General features: G+C 43.8%; 1 protein-coding gene across 1 annotated transcript in view; it reads left to right on the forward strand.

Annotated features, from left to right (window-relative positions):
- The first annotated feature begins 6,652 nt into the window (after window positions 1–6,652).
- tnrc18 (trinucleotide repeat containing 18) overlaps window positions 6,653–23,221 on the forward strand; it is a 49,068-nt gene continuing 32,499 nt past the window's right edge. Inside the window, 3 exon segments of the mRNA XM_046073700.1 lie at window positions 6,653–6,805; window positions 8,496–8,839; window positions 20,323–20,466. Of these exon segments, the coding sequence (XP_045929656.1) occupies window positions 8,632–8,839; window positions 20,323–20,466 (352 nt within the window). The 5' untranslated portion in view covers window positions 6,653–6,805; window positions 8,496–8,631.

Consider the following 23,221-nt stretch of genomic DNA (forward strand, 5'->3'; position numbering starts at 1 on the left):
TTGGTGAGTAAGTGACACATTACAGGACTTTTAAAACACCATGATTAGTATTTGGCAACCTAATATCTAGGTTTTTTTTGTGCTATGTGACTTTTCAAAGCACCTGGACCGATGTCATTAGAACACCATCATTGTCAATACACACTCATTCATCACCCAGTAGTGCCGCATAGACTAAAAAAAAAGTTTTAATCTAATTTATCTGTACAACAAATATAGAAATAGTGCAGTTAATGAAGATTATATTTGGTCATTTCATTAAATATAATGCAAATATACCTATATACTGTATCAGGAATAAATAAAGGTCATGTACAGGGCAGGGTCAGGGCAGGCTCATGAAGTGAAAAAGAGCTCAGATCACTGGTCACGTAAAAAGCCTTTTCTTTTTACCGTCGGGTGTCTCATCATGACATCATTTGCGATCATGGTCCCCTCGTGGGATCACGAGATCACAGATTGTTTGTCAGCTAGAAACGCTTTAATGATGAGATGGAGTAACAGAGGATGTTGAAATGTTACACTCTTGGGAAGGGTGTATATATCTATCTCGTGTTTGCAAATAAGAAAATATTTTTTACCTGATGACACATTCAGCTGCATTGATCGCGTAGACTTCGACTGCAATGCATCTCTCCGCTTTCCACTTTTACATTACATTAAAGAACACTGCCAAAATGGTCAGATCTCCCCTGAGTTTGAATTTACAGCAGTTGCACAGTTGAGACAGCAGATGGCAGTGACCGTCCATTATTACTTATATCCGAGGTGAGGTGAGACTGCGATGGATCCTACTGCCATCATTTTCTCCGCATGTCACTTTAACACTTTAACTCATATTAAAGCTCCTGCAAAGAGCTAGATCTGAACACGTGCTTGTTATGCTGGCTTGTGTGAATATCCTTCTTTGGCAATGACATTAAAATCGATGTGATTTTGCTTGAATGTGTGGGCTGGTGTTCTGGACAGTGGATATTGAGATTGGGGAGTGCAAGAGACTGGATGGTGAATTAAGTCCAGCGATGCAAAGACGGAGCGTGCCATTAAAAGTAATTGAGCTGGCACATGTTTTGTACCAGCCTTCCTGGAATGGTGGGGGAACGATCCTCTGCTGGCCACATTTCCCGTCCGCATCTAGGCTAAAAGCGGATCTCCACATTTGCATAATACAGAGATGAAAGAGGATAAGATGGATGGTGGATGGCTGCGGCCCCACCCTCATGTTCTATGCATCATATCCTGTTTCTGTGCATGACACCACAGATCCAGCACTAACCCGAGTAACGCATGCGTCCATTAGTCAGGCTGGTCCCAGTTTCATACAGTGTTCTGGGGTGCACGAAGGCACCTAATGATTTATGAGCCTGGAGACTCTGTTTGAGGGAACACGGAGGCCTGTGCACATGGAAGTGTGTGTGTGTTTGCACTGATATGCATGCATTAAGTCAGGCTGGCTGCTGCATGCACATACACACTGGAGATCAAGTGTATTTGGAAATGTATTCCCTCTCACTGCAGCCCCACACCCCGTCTGTGATTCTGCTGAGACTGCTTCTCTCTGATATCCTTTTATTGCCACGCCAGCAAAACACTCACTGACAGGGAAGGGCTGCTTGGCACGAGTGTATGTGTGCGTAGTGTACTATACGTGTGTGTGTGTGTGTGTAACCATACTCCCATCTTTCTGTACTTGTCCAGGTTGTGGTGCATGTGAGGGTGTGTGTTCCCTCCGCAGGTGCGAGCACTGCAGGTGTTTGTGAATGAGGCACTCCAGAGACGGCACAGGGGGAGGCCAATTTGTCAGAAAATGAGGCGCGCTGTGTTCCTCCATTTACTACAGCTGTGCAGCTTTACAGCAGCTCCATTGGCCAGGTCACTGATCTGCCACGAGTGCAGATCTCATCTTTCTCCAGCAGGTGGTGCCGCTGCGCTACACGAGCCTGTGTGCCACATTGTTGAACTGAGTGAAAGAAGACTACCAGTGCTGACAGAAGGAGGCCAACAGAGAATAATTGATCATATTCTAATACAGTAGCCCCTCTGAGTGATTTGCATTAAACCGATGGTGACACATCCCTTGGATGTGATGCACCGTCTCAGCACCGCTATCCCTGTGAATGTTATTTTGTTTGATTGACTGACAGCAGATGTAAAGTGCTGTTTGCTGTTTCTGAATATATGAGGCTATAAAACTAGTCACTTTGCTCATTTTAAATCGGGGGAGCGTGCTGTTTCGTCTCTGTGTTTTTATAGTTCTCAGATATGTCAAAGATAATCTCAAAGATGGAGACTGTAATTGTTCCCATCTTTCACAAGCCTAGACCCATTTTCTATCTTTTCTTGAGGTTTCGGTGGCCCTGACACATCACCACTGCACATCAGTGTGTCTCTTGCATCAATGTTTCCTTATGGCTGTGGCGCGGCTGGGTGTTTTTTTTTATTTTTTTTCGAGAACATGATTTCACCGAGCTCTAACCTCAGACACCAAAAATACACACCGTGTGCACTGCAGGCTTGCTCAAGTACCATGCATGCACAGTTGAACAACCCCCCAACCCCCATCTTGGATTGAAGCAGTGGCAAATGGGAATCACTTTGCTGTGACTGTCCTTGCATTGGTACTTTTTTTTAATTACCAGAAATAATCAAAATTCAATGGCTGTTTAATGGTTTGGACAGCACACACACCAATGTGCATGACTGTAGTATAGATGTTGTGAATTGTAGACACGTGGCTCGACTTATTTATTTGATGTGTTGTTCTAGTTCGGTGGCTCAGTCCAGCTAAATGAAGAAACTTCTGTGTAACCTAATATATGGGTAGTACATGTATGACCATATGCATGCCACTATTTTTTCGCAAACAGCAACATCCAATCATCCAAATAGAGCAAATTATCTATAGAAACTACCGGGGATGCTGAAACCAATATGTATCATTAATACTGGGCACATTCATGGTGACAGATTTGTGGAAAAACATTGCCTAGCCTACATTTTCTTTGTACATCCGTGTCATCTTATACAGTTGCATGACCGTCAGGGTTGTGTACATGTTACCGGTTGTTTGTCCTCCAGCAGTCCCCCCCCCCCCCCCCCTGCAGTGATCCACCATAAAACCCTGCAAGACACTGTCTGATGATTGGCAGCTACCCCATGAGAGCTGGGGGTTGGTGCGCGCGTGGTGATGTCAGTCATCTCAGACTCAGTTTATTGCTTATTTGTGCGCCTGTATTTGTGTCACTCCATCAGGAAACATGACTGCAATCAGCCTTCCTCACGATCACGTCGGGGACTTATCTTTGCTGCAGTGCAGTAGCAGTCGCTTCAGTAACAATACAGTACTTGTGTAGAGCTCGAGACAAGGTATGATGAATGATTTAGCCCTTTGGGCATGCAGGCGCTCCCTAGGGGTGGGTGTGTGTGTGTGTGTGTGTGTGTGTGTGTGTGAGAGCGGTTAGGGAGGGGTCGCTTAATATATCTGGACTGTTGTTATTCACTCCTGCTCCTGTTTCACATTCGTCCAGTCAAGGAATATTGTAGAAAATATGTTTGATTGGGAGCATGGCCATCCTTTCAGACTTCATTAGCACCCCTCAGCCCCAAGTAAGATACTAACTGAAGTGTTGTTGTTGAAGGGTGGGTGCTTGTGCAGGAGGAGATCTTGCTGTATTTATTTATTTGTTTTCCAGAGAGGAGTGTACCCCCAGCTGAATGAATCAATGCTGTCTCTGTGCTCTGTCCCTTGTGGGTTAATGCAGCCACGCGCCCGGGGACAGTCTGGCCGCCAAATCAAATCATTTACCCTGACCCTTCAGCCGATAGGGCAGAATTAACCCAAACCCCAACAATGGTGTTTGGAGCCACACGTATAGAGGTGAAGATAGAAAAACACACACAGCTAGCCTGAAACAAGAGTCAGGGATAACAGATGTTCTCATTGAGTAATCTTTGGTGTGCAGAATAAAAACAATGTTAGTGGAATGAAACATTGGCTGTGGTTTTGTATTGACTCAGCAGCGCTTTAGGCTATAAATCATGGGTTTCAGTACTTTTCCACTGCAGCCCCACATACAGAACAAGCTTGCCGCTTTAAGTTGGACCATCCTCAAAGAACCCAGTTGGTGTAGGCTATATGAAACATAATCTACCCAACGGTCCCATCTGCTCCTGTAGTAACCAGTGGGACAAGCCTAACCTGTAAATAAACAGGCTACATATCAGCGTTATTACCATAAAATAAAGAAGGTGAGAACCTGCACAGAAACCACACATTGTTCTATCTATCAGGTGGTTGTTGTTCTGTAGGTGGAGTGTGCAATAAAGAATTCTGAATTAGTCCTTACTTGTTTGTTTGTTTCTTACCGAACCGCTGATGGATTTCGTTATACGGCCATAATCCGTCATAAATGACTTCAGCCTGTGGTTTTAAACTTAAGTCACTGCTGAATTTTGCATGCGTAAAATGCTTTATTTGTGCGTGCTATATGAAATATATTGTTTGTATCTATTATCTGAAGGAATCATGACTGAGGTCTCATTTCCACAGCCCAAACAGCTAAACTAAAACAACCCCACGAACGTCGCGGCATTTGACAAGAAAAACAACAAGAAGATGAAACCTGCCTCCTGCTCGCAGGGTGAACAGACAGCAACAATAGGCCCCTAATCTAAACGCATTGTCTGAATTCCAAGTCGGAGCAATTTGGAGAGCAAAGCCGGCCTGGTCCCATCGGACGGCCCGGGCCATCACTCTGATCTCTGCCTGGTAATCCCCTCCCGGGTCACGTCAGGGGTGACAGGCGCTGCGAGCAGACGGGTCAGCGGGCTGAGGGGTTTCGCTGAGCGGCCTCTTCGTTTTGCGCAGCTCGGTGGTATAGTTGTTGTCCGGTTGGGCAAAAAAAAAAACCGAGGTGTGAGCGCCGAGGGTGTCGCTACCTCACCGGAACACCGGACATGAAGAACAGCGGGTTGCTGCTGTTAGCATGTGTCCGTAGCTGATCGGCCTCCGCCGCAGCCTCCCCGCTCCTCTCCGTCAATGATTTGCTCTCCGTTATAGCTCTTCCTTACCTCTATCGGGGGGTCGCCTTGAAACCGACACACTGTGGGGAGGAGGGGCTGGAGAAGCGGAGGGGGTGGGGGTGGTGACATGGGCAGCTTGAAACCGCCTCTGATTTTTTTTAATCAACATTTTTTGCAACTATGTAACGCGGAGCGGTTTACCTCAAAGGGAATTTACGCATAATAAAACCCGCGAGAGTCTGACAGTGCTGTGCACGAGGAGGAGTAAAAAAGTCGTGTGAGAGGGATTTTAGAGCCCCGATTCACACCAAAAGGTCGACCAACCCCCTTTCTGAATATTAGCATAATAGTACTAAATCAGTTGCTTACGCTACTTTCTCTGCTCTTCTAATGCAAATCTGAGTGTCTACTCGCTAAGAGTCGACGCAGATTGCACACAAGGAGACACCCAGCGTTGCTTCACATACAGCCTGTTTTGGGAATTTGCATACCGAAAGCCGGCATTATTCTGAGAACTGGTGTGGGGAATTAGGACTGTAGCGGTCAACAAAGATAGTTTAGTGCGATCCTGGCTGATATGATAATAGTCCAAGATGCCTTTGAACCGGGAAATCGGCCTGAAAAGCCACCAAAGTGCCGAGTGATGGCCGTTTCACAGCAATTAGAATAAAATGATAACAATACGGTTAATAACCTACATTTGCATTTGATGAATGTTGCATTAAGTAGGCTACAAGGCCTTTTAACCCCACATCTCCCCTGTTTTCTCCAGCCTAACAAACGTATAAAATATTTTTACTGTATGGGCTTCTTCATAGCCTTCACGGGTCACTCGGACGTGCAAGGACAGCTCGGTCAGGTGCCAGGCATAAACTTTTCACTTATCTATATGTTTGGCTATTTAACACGTTTCATTCCCATTTCTGTTTCCTGCCCCCTTGTATCCTTAATGATTGGCCTGTTATGGAAATTGCGGGGAACACAACGCCCAAATTGTGGTTGCCCCAATGCAACTAAATTAATAAATTACAAATAATTTAAGGGCCTGGAGAAGTGGTGAGATTGCTTTGATTTTGATGCTTGAGTTGGTCTTTTCAATGGGAAGAGGGCTGGGGTGTCATTGAAAAGTAATTTACTGACTAAGGTTAATTATCCACTGCTTCCTGGTGAGAAAAAGTAAACTGAACCCCACACCACATTAAAAACGAGTGCAATATTATTATGCGCAACAACGCCGCCATACTTTCCAACTCCCAATCTTGAACGTCTATTAGGCTATAATAACCGGCGTGGAAATTGGTTGGGAGGGGGGGTCGCCTTGAAACTGGCCCCCACCACCACCGTCCCTAAAAAAACAGAAACCCACCGCTTGTTTTGATCACTCGGTCTTGAAGGGAGAGGGGACCTTGAAACAGCTCAACCTCCTTGCTCCATAATTGGTTTTATAGTGCTGGCGAGCGGCCAGAGTGTTTTTTTTATTATGCTGGGACTTTGATTGACACGTCGTGCAGCCAATCAGATAGCAGCTGTGTAAACCGTACTGGACTGGGCTGGGGTTGGGTGGTAGAGAGGGAGAGGGGCGGGGCTTGAATAACAATGCTGTGTTTCATTGCTGAGGAGTTGAGTTTACGGACGCGTCAGGGGCTGTCTCTCCCCCTCAGTTATCCCCCAGTTTACCTTCGGACGAGCCTGTAATGGACTAGTTCAGTTCTCCCAGAAACCTGGAATGATTTTGTGAAACGTTTGGATTTATTGCTCGTTCCCAGAGATTTTCCACATTCAAGTAAGCGGTCGGCATGTTTTTTTCTTGTTTGATTTTTCTTTTTCCAGCTTAAGTGCCAGAGTTCCTCGGTGTTTTAAAACATAATTTGGACTGTAAATGTGGGTGAAAAGGGCGCGGAGGTTATTGCGTACGACATTTTGGATTTTTAGTTGCTTTTGTCGGTGTGAAAAGCCCACTTAGGAGACGTTTCCGCTGAGAAAGTTTTTGTGTGTCGTTAATGGAACCGTGAAAAGTTTGAAACGTGGCCGAAATGCCGAGCTCCTCCGCCGCCGTGCCGCATGGATCCCATCGGGAAAGGATACAGTCTAACATACCTCCCCGATCTGTTGCAGAGGGCTTAGAGGCGACATTTGTGTCTGGTGGATTTTTCTGAAGGAAGAAAGGTTTATTGTGATTTCTGAACGAGCCATTCTTCAGATCCCGCCCGCCTGGATATCACGAGTCATTGCTGTAATGTGTTTGCTTACAGCCTTTGAAGGTTAATTCGATTTTCGCCTTGTTTTTAACTTAAATGCATGTAGCTTACAGTGTTTGACTAGTGTTATTTATTTTCGGACAATATGCTATGTTTGTAAATTACTAGATTACACAAGACGCATTTTTATCTCCTTGTTGCACAGATAAAGTCGCAATTGCTTGTTGTTGTTCTCCTCCTTAAAGTAACTTTCTTTTCTGTCGTAACTGTCTTTTTGTTTGTATTTTTTTCATATCGCACATACAGGCCTCTACGAAGATTGTTTTATTCTTCTTATTATTATTATTTCCAAAATTATTAAGATCGACATTTTAACAGATTTGAGACGCATTGCTCGCGGGTCGATGCACCTTAATCTGAATATCCGTCGATGTGTTCTGTAAAATACAGTAGGCTATTATATCTCAATACTTGTGTCCAGATGATAAACCGTCGACATGGTGGATAAGCTATCAAGTGAGGTTTTACTTTATAAACATCGGACTGAAGTGTTTACGGGTTGGGTTTGGATTTCTTTCCTTGGGCAGCACCCATGTCCAACTGCGAAGTAGCCCGGACTAAATTCGCATCTGCGGGCAACAAAACACCGCTAAGCCCGCTGATGAATGATGCAGGCTTTTGCAACCTTATTTATTTTTAACGCGTTTGAAATTTATATTTGATGCGCCTCCAGTATTTATGGTGTATTGGTTTACAGCGCGACTCGGCCCATAGCCTACATTGCTGGTTTACGGTTTAGGAAAACAGCTGTGTAATCGGAAAAGGCAGAATAGGTTATTACATTTTGACGCTGTGCGTTTCCATCGCAGGATCGCAGTTTTGATGGCCGGGCAGAGCAGCTGGCCCCTCTCCTGCTTGTGTTTCCCTGGGAAGCGGAGCCCCGGAGCGGCTGCCTGCTCGGTGTTCCGTGGGGGTGGCGCGCTGCTAGTCGGCTCAAACATTAGATCATAATAATGTGGATATAAGTTAAAGCTGCATGAAGACCTGTAGTTCGGGTAGGCCTACACCAGGAGCAACTCATATGGCCCCTCGGTCGACCGGGTAACATTCCACGTTTAGTTTTTGAAGTGGTTTTCCAAACTGCGTCATTGCACGTATGGACCGCCTGTTCGCTGGAAAGAAGAAAAATCCGAAAACTACCAGTTCCCAACAGTTTGCTTAGCCTGCCCTTTTAGATTGAATATCAAGCGATATGTTTCTTGTTGTATTTTATAGGTCAGCAGGATGGCTGAAAAGGAACCCGAATCGCCTGGAAAACTAAAGACATTATTATAGCCGGAATTGGCTTTTTCGGAATACGGGGCCTATCCGAACGGACGATTTCTTTTCACAACTTTTCTCTCTGTGGATAATGGATGGCAGAGATTTTGGACCTCCCCGATCCGTCCACGTACCACCTCCGTTGTTGGCGGGGCTCGCAATGGAGTCTCACCGACTCGGAGCAGCAGCTGCAGCCGGGAGGATCCCTCCCTCGCCCGGTCACTTGGGCGCGAGTCATCCGCCGCCTCTCCACTCTGGAAAATTCTTGCCATCGACCATTAACCTACATCCACACCACAGTAAGTATATTCTATTACACTGTTTAAATGCTGCAATGTGACTTCCCCAAAAGCACAACCATCAGATGATCAAATATTAACTTGAAATAACGCTGCGCAAAAATGCGCACAGTTTGTGGCTGCCCGTGGCAGCATGTGCGGTCATCACTTGGATGTTGCTACAGTGTTCTGTGAGAAATGAACGCAGACGTGGATTTCATACGGAGGAGTGGCTGTTCTAAAGCTGTGACAAGTTTCAGATGCGAAAGTATGGGATCATGTTAAGGATGCCCAGCCTTTGCAACGGGCATCGCATTAGCGGGAAATTACTTGGCAATACACACTTAAAACACAAACAGGGCTGACTGTTTCGGATTGTGGTGTTGGTGTTGTTGCAGTGGTCTTCGACGGCATGTGAACCATTACACAGTCATTGCTGTGAGAGCAGATGCAGTGTGTGAGTGTGTTTGTTTGTTTGTGAGAGTGGGGTTGGTAAAGTTGTGACCTTATCAGGGATGACAGACCACCTCTTACCCTGTTGTTTTTTTTTTTTTTTGCTGTTGTGTTTGTGTGAGCCAGTGGCTGTGGTTCAGTCTCCAGTAGAACTATCTATTTGGAGTAAAAGCCATTCTCTTGGGACATTTGGCAAATGGCAAATGGCTGATGCTGCTTTTCCCTGCGTTTGTACCAATTCTGCTGGACATCCCCGCTGCTGCTTCTGTCACACTGGGGAATCTGTGTGAGGGAAAGAGACAATAAAGTGTGTGTGTGCCCGCGCGCACTCAAATGAGCACGTTGTGTGCAAAGTGGATGGTTTTGATGTGTTTGGCCATTAAAGAGAGGTTGTTGCATGAAGCAGGTACGGGCCCCATATGTTTGTTTACATCATGTAGGGGTGTGTGTGTGTGTGTGTGTGTGTGTGTGTGTATAGTTATATATTTCTGCATTACACAACTGTAGTCAGTAATCATCTACAGTAGGCTATATGTTATTCCCCGCTGAGCTGGAGATTTTCCTTCACTTTCATTGCCTGCACAGTGATGTCTGGTCCTGCTATTAGTAATGGAAGCCTTGAAATAACATTGTGCAAAAACGATAACCTTACATGTTTGCCTACAGTTTCGTGGTCAGTCAAAGGGAAAGTCAGAGCGCTTAAACTATATTGTGGGGGGAGACATGTCTGCTGTGTCTTTTGGAAAATGGAAAGTCTGACAAGTGCTCTTACATCTCCCTGCAAGTCATGTAGCTGCAGACAAGAGAGATACAATTACAGTTTCTGGTTTCTTTTCAGAGGTAAACCCCGGAGATAATAATATTCCAGTTTAGCGGTGTTCTCCCCATCCTTATCTCGCGAGCGTGGGTTCAATGCAGCACTTGTCATCTGGAGCTCAAGGTACTAGAGGTCTAGTTAAAGTGAGGCAGTGCTCTCGCGGCTTCTGAAGCGTTAATTTGACACACCGGCAGAGCCCACGCACATGAAAAGCTGTCAGAGATGAAATCAACTCACAGCAGGGAGCGTGGGGATGATTGATGGGTGTATCGCGGCAAAAAGATGCGGCGCAGTTTGTTCCCGCTAGTTGAACTGCTTTTGCGGCTTAAGGATAACATTTTCAGCTGAAATGATCAGCCGTGTGGATTTAGTAGAGCCCAAACTATAGTATAATTTCTTGATAAAACCTTTTCTTTGTGGCAGCAGCAGTGTATTTCACTTGGGATGGTGACCCCCTCCTGTGGCTCTGAAACGAGCTGAAAATTGCTTGCGGTGTTTGTGTGTGTGTGTGGTGGGGGCAGTTTAAACACTCCTTTTTAAAACGGGATACATTTGATTCTGCCCACACACTGACCTCCTCACACGCACACTCGCAGCCTCCGCCCCCCGAAACACATCACTGCACGGCGCAGGTCATTTAGCTTTACGGCGCTCCTCCACATCAAATCCCCGCACATTACATTAACCAAACCCAACCGAGAGCTCGCTCCCATGCTTGTAATAACACTGTACAGGCAGATTACATGATAATTACTCGGTAATTGCAAATGTTCATAATGGGCCCGTTTAATTGCAATAAACAGCGTGAATCCAGCACTGAAGGAACCAGTGTGCAATCAGAGGAGCCAAGGTCGCACCGCTACTATTTTTGTTTACACGTGTTTCAAGGAACTGGAGATTTTCTCTTTTTTTTTTTTTTTCTTTTTTTTTTTTCACTGTTGTTTTTGGCTAACCTCCTGACAACAGCGTTGGCTGTTTATAGCTGCCAACACACCCTTATTTCCCAGGAGTCTCTTTGATTTTTATTTTTTAGTTCAGTTTTAAAAAGGATTTCCACCTGAGCAGAGTGTCTCCCTTTTTATTTTCACAACTCAGGGTTAGCAAGTGTGTGTGTGTGTGTGTGTGTGTGTGAGGCATCTCGGCATTTGTTTTAGCTATGTTGTGAAGCTGCAAATAGTTTGACGCTTGTGCACTCATGAAGACATTGTTTTCCATCAGCGAATCCTGCTTTCTAACCCGCAGTGCCTGCTCCAATCCATTCACACAGGTCAAATCTAAACACGATAAGGTCTTAGTCACTGTTTATAAGATGGCTGTAAATGCTCCTCTGTCTACTGGAGGTCTGCCGGAGCCTCCCATCACCAGATTGAGGCCATCTGTCCACTTACCCTTCCTCCTGGCATCCCTAGAACAGCAGAGGTAGGACCCGCTGAAGTGTGACTGCACTGAGAGAACGATGCTACCTTTACTGCGAAAGGTTGGCGTGGTTGCAGATAATTTTATTGTGAAGGGCTTGTATCAAGAATCAAGATTGTGCAGGTGGTTGAAAATAAAAACCTGAAGATTTATTTCCATTTGAGCAACATTTTAGGTGCTAAGCGCCGTTTGCACATTTCCCAGAGATCACTTGATAACCAAAGAGCGTGTGGCTTCTTTTTCCTTAGGCTTGGACCAGTTGATTACTCCATGCTTCAAAATAATGTTTCTGCTGCTGTTGGAAAAGTGAAGCACTACAATTTTTTTTTGTTTAATCTTTATTAACCAGGCAGGCTGATTAAGAACAGATTCTCATTTGCAATGGTGACCTGCCCAAGAAAGTGTAGACATGCAGATCAACATATGGTTACACATTGAATTCACATAGTATAAATTACAAAAATACGTAAAACAGTAATGAGTCTGTAAGGAGAATATTTGAAAGTGCAGTAGCATCTCTGTACATTTAGTGCAGGTGGCGATCGTTCATCCCCTGTGCACCAGCAGCTTTTCCCTGGGTACTGGGTGTAGCAGGTTGAATCTGTTGTACCAGTTGGCCACTGTTGGAGGTGATTATTGTAACTGTATCGAATGACCTTACACATTTAGGAGTGCAGTTTTGGAACAAAATGCTATTTTAATGAGGCGTCAATGTCATTCAGGGAGGTGTCCCTCCTCTGTGAGACTTAAGAGGACAGCACGCCTGGACCAGCAACTTTTCAGCTCTTTTTCTCTCATGCACACTTTCAGTGTTCACAGGGGAGAAGCAGAAGATTGGAGTGAGAAGAACAGGCAACTGTAGGTTGTAACTGAAGGGAAGTCAATACATGGACAAATGGAAAAGGAGGACTAAATGCACAATCCCTAAGGTGGAAAGCAGTATTTTGTTTTCAAGGGATAAGAGCTGAGGTGCGTGCGTGTGTGTGTGTGTGTGGATGAGAGGATTGAGGTGTTGTGTATGGGAACGGGAGCATGTGATTGTGCTTAGTGCAGTTAGAGCCGGGGTTTCCCCCTGGGACTTTCTGCAGAGAGAAAGGAAGGAGATTTATCCTGACCACAACACATTCGTACACGGTTAGATAAATGTGGTAGCCCTTCAAATGTTCTCTCTTTCAGAGACACACACACACACACACACACACACACACACACACACACACACACACACACACACACAGTGTAAGTATAATTCATGCAGCTTACAGGGCAGGCCAGGGTTGTCTAGGCCGATACCAATTTGTCTTCCACGCCACTTGGTTAGTGTGTCTGTTTACGTTAAAATTAATGTGGTGAGTGTGTGTTTATATGTATTCAAGACACGGATCTCTGTGTGTGTGTGTGTGTGTGTGTGTGTGAGAGAGATGTGGCTCGGACACATCCCCTCTCAGATTAATTGAATCTTTCAGGAGAGAAAACAGGCTCCTTAAGAGAAAGCACAAGGCACTGCTGCCCTGCTACAATAAAGCTGTCAGAGGCAAACAAATGACACGCAGTCATACACACACACACAGGCCTATCACTCTCATGTTTGACAGGTGTGTGTGTGTGTGTGTGTGTGAGAGAGAAAATGAGCATGCCGTGGCATGTTGAAATACCCAAAGCATTAGCTAAGTCCTTCACTCTGCCAGAACCTTCCCATTTGACTCAGCCCTAACACACAAAGGTCACACTCTGCATTGTGTCTGTCTGTTTGGCTGCATGTCCTGTTTCTACATGTCCCATTACATAAGATTTTTTTTTTTTTTTTTTTTAGTTTTTTTAAGATTATTGTTTCAGGCATTTTTGCCTTTTATTGGATATTGACAGCTGCAGGAGAAGACCAGAAAGGCAGGAGAGAGAGGGAGGGATTGACATGAAGCTAAGGGTTAAGTTAAAGCGAGGCTCAGGTTTATAATATTCCTCCTGGCATAGTTGTTCAAAATGTGTAGTGACATGAAAGGGACACACAGAGCAGGTTTGACATGCGAGACAAGTCAAGACTGACTGTTTGTTTATTATGTGGTATGTGCTTCAGCCAGTTTGACTGTTTGACACCTGCCGTTTATTTTTAAAGTGTCCGAAGACTGACAGATTAATCGTTAGCCTCTGAAACCGAATGAATGGCACACCTGCCCATCGTCCTTTGTGTGGCTCTTTACTCTGCACCAGCATCTCAGAAACAGTCTTGATTTAATCTTTCTATTGGCGAAGTGTCTACTGAGAAATGTAACTCCTGATAACGTTAATCACTGATTTGTTTTATTTAAAAGATCAGGTCAGTCAGCACCTCAATGGTTTTGTGTTACCACTTTTTGGTTTAAGATAAATGTTAAAAGCAAAAGTAGACCAACTCTGGGCTGCAGGCGGAGATGTAGGTGACACTTGTTCGTGTATGTGTGTGTTTCATTGCATCATTGGTGTTACCATGCAACTGTGCATGCTATTCTGTCTCCGTGTGACTCTGCATGATTGTGTGCGTGCGTGCGCCTGTTGCAAGTGAGTTTCCATTTGCTGGTATCGAGGTGTGTGTCAAAATAACACCTGCTGTCTTCACAGGAGATTTTCTAAGTGTGTCTCAAACACACATGAGGTGCGTTTCCATCCAACAGTCAGAAGTTTCCGAGAGTTCCAAGGAAAAAAAAAAAGACTCTAACTTTGTTGGGGTTTTTTTGTTGTTTGGTTGAGGTGAATAAAATTGGCTGTTGTACTATTGAGTTCCATTTAGCTTCTTCAGTGTCAGGGACCTGGTATTGTGCATGCAGGTTTTTTGCCACACTGTCATGACTCACCAGGACACTTGAGCCATCTTTTATGTTATTAGTAACATCTGTGCTTAGACTATTGTCTGCTGTAAAAAGCCCTGTTATAATTTCAGTTCATCAGTCTAAGATGATTAGTGTAGCTACCATATTCCAGTTTCCAGGGCCACTTAGTCTGCAGTGGATTTTCTTAGTTTTGACTTGGGTTCCAGTTCGTTACATCTAACTTTGTTGTGAGCCAGTCTACTCACAGTGGAAGCAGAGAAAATGTTCCCACGAGAAGTGATTTTCATACATAGATAATTATCAACTTCATGTCCTATTTTATTTTTACACAGTTTTACTCCATATGACACCGCTAAGACACAGTCACAAGCTTGTGTGGGCCCAAAGTTTGCAGGCTAGTATTCTATTAAAACACACAAACTGTCTTATGAACTTCAGTCACCGATGAACATATAACAGAATAAGAAATTCACCAAATAAAAACATGTGCTCAACTGGCTTTTAAACTTAGAAATGGTGAAGTCTGTGCCAATGCTGTATTGAGTCCTGAGCCAATTTTTCAATTTTTGTTTCCATTGTGCTTCTTTTAGTCTCAAGATAATGTACTGAACAACTTATGGAAATTTTATCCCAGTATTTGTTGTAACTACCATGTACAAAACATGTGTGATCTGCAATCTCGCCAACATGCACGTGACGTCTATGGTAACTTACTTTTCACCTTCGACGTAATGAAGAAAGAAATCAGATTTTCTTCTTGTCAGTGAAGTGGTGGATGTGTAGTGTGTCTTCAGATGGTTCTGGAGGTTGGTATAGGGAGCATTTGTGCAGGCTGCAGTTAACTGTATTGTGTAATTTATTTATTTTTTAAACGAACAGTAATACAAAGTAAGGCCACATCAGATATTAACACATTTCAGTGTGGTTTGCAAAACTGAAGGTTGACATGTTGTAACGATAACCTTGCTTGTGTTCGCCTTGAGCTCACAAACACACAAACAAAATAGTTTCCTCTAAACAGCCCTGTACACAGGAAAAGCAGACAAGCACATTTTGAAATCACTGACGGACACAATTTAAACCACACACTCACACAACCTGAAGGAACGCACACACAAAGACAGGATGGTTAGCAGTGTCAGTGTGCCAGTTAGCGGTGGCGAAGCCAAATAGCCGAATTTTACTGTTTTTGTTGTTTCTCTTGCAGAATAAAAAACCAGATCAATAGAGACAGTCCCCCCACCCCCACCTCGCTAGCCCTGTTCTGAGTACCACTGATGGATAACAGATGGGTTCACAGAGTGTGTGTTTGTGGCAGAGATTTTTTTTGGACCTTGTGTACATGTTCCAGTATTGTTGTTTTTGGGTTCTGTTGCATTTCAGTCCATCTTAGGTTGATTTGCGATCAAGCGTCTTGTTCTTGAGGGGTGTGTGTGTGTGAGTGAGTGAGAGATTTGCAGCGGCGTCTCTTATCAGAATTTATCTCCAGCAGGCCTTCTACTCTCTGATATCGACATACTTTTCTTATGAGGATCTGAAAGTGGAGGCTCAAAACGCGTTGGGAGTCGAGGGAGCGTGTTTCTTGGCAACTTGCACATCCCAATATGGCAAACTAACTTGTCTTGTGAAGTGGGAGCCAATGTGTGTGTGTGTGGGGGGGGTAGGAAAGCTGGAATGGAGTTGTGAAGGGAGAGAGAGGAAGGAAGGAAAGGGCTGAGAGAGAGGTGGTAATGAAAGAGTGATTCCAAAACATTTAAAGAAACATTTCCCTCACAGCTACCATTTGGATGTTGTTTCTGGAACAAGGAGTGCAAATGTTTTCTCTCGTTCTACCCCTCCCTCTTCTTCCTCCCATAGACTGTTCAGGAAGGGGAAAAGGGATTTGGGGATTGTATTTTTTTTTTCTCCAATCACCGGCATGAAGACTGTGTAGCCTTGTGTATGAGTGTGTGTGTGTCTGTACTCTGCACACATGGATTAAGGGCCTGTAGGCGGCTGTGATGCTGAGATTGATCCATACTCCAGTGGGGTATCTGTGCCTCTTGACGTGTGTGTGTGTGTGTGTGTGAGACCCTGGTGTTTGGCCTGAAGGAATGGAAACTGCTGACATCCCACCAAGAGACCTTAACATCTTTGACAGGTGGTGGTTGTGAATGTATTCTGTGTGTGTGTTTTGTCAAGGAGAGGTATGTCTACGTTTTGTTCCACACACCAGGTAACAATTAGAAAAGAATTATAGGTGAGAATAATTTCTTAGAACAACATTGTCGGCACGTATCGAGACACACGCTGGAGTGAAAGGTGGATAGGTGGCAGTGAAAATATGTTTCTTAGCAATTTTTAGTGAGTTTATTTATATAAGAACTTGCATTATTAAATTCCATAGAGCAGTCATGAGTCGCTGGGGTTTACCATAATGCTTGGGGTCACATGTTACGCTGGTAACAAATAGCAAATTACTTACTTACAGTTACAGGGATTAAAAAACAACAACCATACTAACCAAAACTATTTCGATACTTAAAAAAAGGCCACCTAATGTACAGTTTAATAGTCAGTAAATGTCAGGAGATATTTGACTTTAGCATCTGACATCCATAAAAGAATCATGTGTTCTTAATGCAACACAGCTTAATATAAATTGTTGTCGCTGTCCTGTAAAAACCCAAATCACCAAAATGTCAGTTTTTCATGAGCTAAACTTAACAGTTGTTTTCTGTTTTTTTTTAATGATTTATTTAACATAAAGATATAACCATTATGATTAAAGCCAGTTTTTGATACCATTTGTGGTGATATTTTTCAGCAATGGCCAGTCAGTATATTTCAATTCAGCAAGTCCACCATTCCTGCACTGGATTCAGGTTACCTTCCCATGCAGTGGGGTCCACAGGGAACAATGCACATATGCATGTGTAATGCATGCAGCCCAGTGGTATTGTTTGTAACTTTGTCTCATTGATATCAGCCTCATTGTTTACTTGTTTGCTCTCCTACACCTGTATCGGAGCTGGATTAAGTTACTGCTAATGCAAACCAAACCTCTCCGTGCTGCTGCTAGTCTGCATTAAAAGCATTAAACTTGTGAAACACAGGAAGGCCTTCATTTGTGAAGCAGGCACCACAAACCTAGTGCGTTTCTCACTGAGGTTAGCGCCGACCGCGGCCATTAAACAAAAATGCATCTACAAAGCAAAGAGGTTCGGCCAGTCGGTGGATGAGTTTTAATTTTTGCAGGGAGTAATGGAAGAAGAAGGAGTAGCCGCACTGAGCTGTCGGACGCAGAGTGGAAAACTGTGAATTCAGATGGTGGTTGCTCATGACATGATGTAAAACAGCCAATTATTGATGGACGGGGTGAGTTTGTTTCGCTGCACTGCAAACAGATACACCAGTTGCTCCTATTTCTGCTTGCTGTTGTATTAAACCACACTTTTATCAACAGTAACCACAGACAGAAAGAAATCCTTAGAAGTATAACCTATCTTACAAAATAATAGAATAGTAGTAATGTAATAGTTAAAAATGTGATTGAAGCTCCTGCAGTGTCTCAGACTGGAAGGGCATTAACTGCAAACCCAGACAGAACTGCTTGCACATGTCAGTGGTCCTACAGCGATGCAACGGAGCCTCTTCAGCTACACACAGAAACCCAGGGAACACACACAAACACACGTGCAACGCACACACACGATCACTGAGAGACTTGAAGAAATCTGTGTGATAGGGCTGGGTTTGGAAGGTCCACCTACACAGTAATGTTCAAAGCAGAGAATAAAGGCACACTGCATTACTCCTGTATGTGTGTGCATGTGCGTGCATCTATTTGTGGTTAATTGGAAAGCTGCATTTACTATATATTGTGTGTGTGTGTGTGTGTGTGTGTACACACAGGCACTGACAGACTGCGGTTTTAATGTACTGATTTAGATGCAGAGGAAACTCTGAGCACAGCATGTCTCTCAGATTCCCACAGGACTAATACAGACACACACACACACACACACACACACACACACACACACACACACACACACACACACACACACACACACACACACACACACACACTCGGTCCCTTCCCCCTCGCCCATATACAGACAGCACCCTTTCCCCTACACACATGGTTAGTTTTATCAGGGTAATGGCTGTGCAGTGCGTTCAGTAATGGGCTGGGTGGGGGCAAACCTCAGCTAAACATGAAACCTTTCCCAGCTCTTCAGAGGTTGTGATTGGAAGAGCCAGTAATGGTTCAAAGGTTCAAAGTCTACTGATGGTCAGATTGTTTACATGCAGGGGATGGAGTCTAATAAAAAACAATCTAACGTTATCATGTTGAGATATGAAATGCTTTACGAGGATTTACTCTGTCGATGTTGCTGATTTTAATGGTGAAGGGGGGGTGTGTGTGGGTGTGTGTGTGTCGTCAGCGTGCTTTGAACGGAGTGTGTGTAAACACGCATCACTGTGTGCGCTATGGACTGCTTGTTCAAATTAAACAGATGGAGTAGCGGTCGGTCTTACGTTGAAGCCAGTTTTCCACGTCATCAGGTTCAGAATGATACTTTTAGGTGGTAATGTCTTTTTATTCTAATGTTTAAAAAAGTTAGTGCCAACCAACCCTCCCTTGATGCAAGAATGAAATATTTTTTGAAAATACTGATTCTGACATGAATCCAACAGAGAAAGGTTGACATCAGTGATGTTCCTGCATCCCACCAATGTATTTCAGAGGGTTTTCTGCCCTCTAAGAATTGACAATATGATGGAAACTATTCAAATAGACACATTTATTGCTGAGCTACTAAATATCAACACAATATTTTATATACAGTACTCTAGAGACAGATTTGATCTTACACATGCTTTCCAAGAGCCAGAATCTGCCAAAGCTTAATACTGACTGCTTTTTTTACACATTATCCTGCAGGTATTTTCAAGATCTCAAAGCGGCACTCAGCTCTGCTCTTCCTCTTAGCTTGACGTCAGTTAAAGTCTGCAGCTGTGGCCGGCGCAGTCTGTGGAAATATTGGATTTAAACGTTGATTTCCAGACGTGCAAATATCTGTGGGATCATAAAAAAAACTTTTGAAGACACTTGCTACTGTAACAGTAATAATAATAATAAAATATAGCGTAAGGCTGACAAAGGACACACCATGTGACTAAGTCATGGAGTAACTTACAATGGGAGGATTCGCTTTTTCTTTTTGTCATATAGCCTATCTTTGTAAACTAAATATCTTTTGGGTTTTAGACTTTTGGTCAGACAAAACAAGACAATTGCAGATTTAAACTTTGTAAATAGGGCTGTATACCCAGGCTAGTTCTGTATGCTAAATTAGACCAGCGTCTAATGGGCTTTACTTTACAACACAGAACAGCTGTCAAAAAAAGAGATTTTAAGTCCACTAGATAAAGATGTATACAAGGTGTGTAAACAATCCTATTGTATATAAACTAGCATTTAAAAGACGTGTTAGCAATGGTTGGTTTTTTTTGTACATTTGTCTTCTAGATAAGACAATTGGATTAAGAGGTAACCAAATTCTCGGTTAAAACACCTACACAGCGACAGAGAGTGAACGTGCCAATCTAACCCAACTAGGTACACGCAACTCCCTTTATGCCCCAACCAATCACTGCTCCCCAGAAGACAGGGTACCCTCACGATGGCCCCTCGTAGTTCACTCCTGTTCTGACTATGGTGGTTTTTAGTTGGTGGTCACATTAACTGTCCTTTTCTCCCGGGTGCAGTCTGTCTGTGGCCTGTCTTGTAGAACCAGAGTGCATGGTGGCTCAGTAATAATGTTATTACAACAGACTGCCTCTGCAAGGAACCATCAGCACGTATTGATTGTGCACCACACACACTCAAAAACACACACACAGGAAAGTGACAGCATGTACGGTATGAATCGATTGTCTTTGTCGTTTATTAGTTTGGTTCTTGTGGTTACGAGGGTGACTGAAAGTCCTCATTCTTTATTTTTTCTTTTCTTTTTTTTTTCAAGGCGATGCCTTCCCGGCCGGCTCCAGTCCATTCCTGTCAGGTTATCCAGGCCCCTCGTCCTTGACCTCTGACCCCGCAGCGTACCGATCGGCCAATCCCAGCGGTCTGCAGATGGCTCAGGTCTGGGCATCACACGCTCATGAAGGTAAATCACCAGTCTCCTCAACAAAGATTTCTCTGTCTCCTTTTTTTTCTGTTCCTCTCCTCTTTTTCTGTCTCAGTCCATAATTCAGATGCTTAAAGACACAAGTGAACCATATTTTCATGACATTTCTCACAGTCCGCTCCCGTCCAAAGCCCAGGAGGCTTGTTCCTCTGTTTCTCATTGCTTACACTAGTGGCATCCTGTTCCATTTCTGTCTCTCTGCTGTTAGCTGTGCTCCTGGCTCTGTCCTATATGTGTCTCGTTTCCTCTGTCCTCCACCTGTCTCTTAGTTTCGCCTGTCATGCGGTACTGTAATCTATCTTCCTTTCTCTTGTTCTTTTTTTGAGCTTCCTGTCCACTATGCACTTTGTCTGTCTCTCTTTAGATCTTATGCCCCCACTTTTCCACAACATCTCTCTCCTGACCTAGCTTATAAACACAGTTTTAGACACACAGAGGTATGTACTGTAAATGTTTGTGTGGTTTTTCTTTTGTCCTCTCCTTGGAACCCTCTCTGTCTCTGTGCTCTCCTTAAGACCTGTTCAGTGAGTGATTGAATCTCACTCCCTCCTGTCCTTTTGTGTCTCCTTATCAAATCTCGCTGGAGTAGAAGGTCAGATAGAAGGAAACGTATCCCGCAGTGCATTTTGCCAAGGTAAACAGAGAAGGGCGAACGGATTTAATTTAGGATTAATTTTAAAACAGATTGCATCGCCCGTGTGACACTGATCTTGTTCAGTGCTTTCCAAACCCAGCAAATCGGATTGGGTGTTATTCGTTTGTTTTAATTTTTACTTTCCGCCATTCAGGGACGGTTCAAGGGGGCGGCACTGGCAAGTGATTGCACCCCTGATTATAGGCAGTAGTCTGAGCAGTAATTTCTGCTGGTTCCCTGGCAACCGCTCGGAGCCAAGAATAGTCCGGCACGTAACCCACCATAAAGCGTAGAATTTGTCTTTACACTTCGGTTTTTGTACTGATAAAGCGTAGAATTTGTCTTTACACTTCGGTTTTTGTACTGATTAAACGAACAAGATATACTGTGTTAAGTATTGTGCTTTAGAGGAACTGATTGGTGCATTTTGTTACCTTCAGACAGAGCCAGGCTATTTGTTTTCGCCGGTTTCCAGTCTTTATGCTAAGCTAAGCTAAAGTGCTGCTACCTTATACATATCTTTATGTTGAACTATTCCTTTAACGCTGGATTACATACGTGTGTGTGTGTGTGTGTGTGTGTGTGTGGGAATGGCGGATTCCGCCTCTTAACAATTAAATCTACTATATTGAGACGCAATCACAGAATACATTGAACGGCTATTCGTCAAAAAACAGGATTGGATCTACCCTGTTTGACTTTATATTCAGCCAAAGACGGAGGGATAAAGGATGGATGGACTTTTGAAGCTTGACTTAAAGCCTGATTTGAAGCTAAAAGTATTTGAAGCTAAAGAAGCAAAACCTCCTGCTGGCTGAAGTAGCTGCAGAATCGACTTGCTCTGATATGAATAGAATATCTTCACAGCCTATGATATATTCTTAATACCTGGTGACTGGGCTGTAATAACAGCTAAAGTTACTAAAAGCTGGAGACGTTTCTGGGCGCCAGCTAAGAGGCAGACTGTGGACATTGCCTGGGATGCACGTAGCTGCAGAGGAACCCCATATCAAAGCTGTTAGAGATCAGGGTTAGCTGTTACTGTGGTTAAAGGAAGCTTTGCAAGAAACCTATCATGCATGCCTTTACTCTCCTCATATCACTCCTCTTATATTTCTGTCTCCCTCTGCCTTCCTCTAACCGGTGACACCCCCACCACCCGCCTCCTCTGTCTTCTCCATTTCTGCCTCTCAAAACGAAGAGACAGATTTATACTTGGGCTCTGCTCCCCACCGCTTCATGCTGGAATGGCAGCGGCGTCTTTGATATTTCCTGAATGGCTGGAGTGTGGGAACAGGGAATGTCTCACCCTCTCTGGGTGGTAGTCTTTTTTTTTTTTAAACATGTGGCCTTATGCAGTGACACCAGCCAGCATCAGAGTTGCAGCCAGCTCAGCCTTAACACAGAAGTCCAGAGCATTACACCAGGCGTGAGGCCTATATTAAGATCTGGTCTCTGAGAGCAGCAGCTGGCTGTCGGGCAGACTCTTGCCCAACATCAACCTCAAACTGACCTCATGAACAAAACCAGTAGTTGACAGTGACGTGGTAACCGTTACTGATGATGATAATGATTATAAGTGGTCAAATCTGGTTTACACAGGCTCAAATCTGTTGACTAGTACAAATTAACACTGAGAGTATAAGTTGATTAAAACATTAGTTGATTGACAGAAAATTACCAGGCAGCTATTTTGAGAATTGATCAATTTTTAGTTTTAGCCTGATTATTGGACAAAACAAGGCATTTAATGATGTCACCGTGGGAACATTTGATGGGTATTTTATGCTATATATTGACATTCAAAATAACAAAGTGGATTGATTTCGATAATGAAAATATTCATCAGTTGCTGCCTTAGTCACAAGGCTAAACACCTCACTAAAACAGTTTCAACGAAAACATAACCTTCATGAATGGAGGAAGTATTGCAGAAGTGTATTAGTTTTAGCTACATGTACCTAATAAACTGGCAACTTAGTGTAAATACTGTATATAAAAGCAATGATTTCCCTACCAAAAACCATGCATTTGATTGGTAGTTGGGTTGCTTTACTCAGAATCATGCAACAATCCAAAATCCAACCTCTACCCCCCCCC

This window comes from Micropterus dolomieu, linkage group LG02 (assembly GCF_021292245.1).
Source record: "Micropterus dolomieu isolate WLL.071019.BEF.003 ecotype Adirondacks linkage group LG02, ASM2129224v1, whole genome shotgun sequence".
NCBI lineage: Eukaryota > Metazoa > Chordata > Actinopteri > Centrarchiformes > Centrarchidae > Micropterus > Micropterus dolomieu.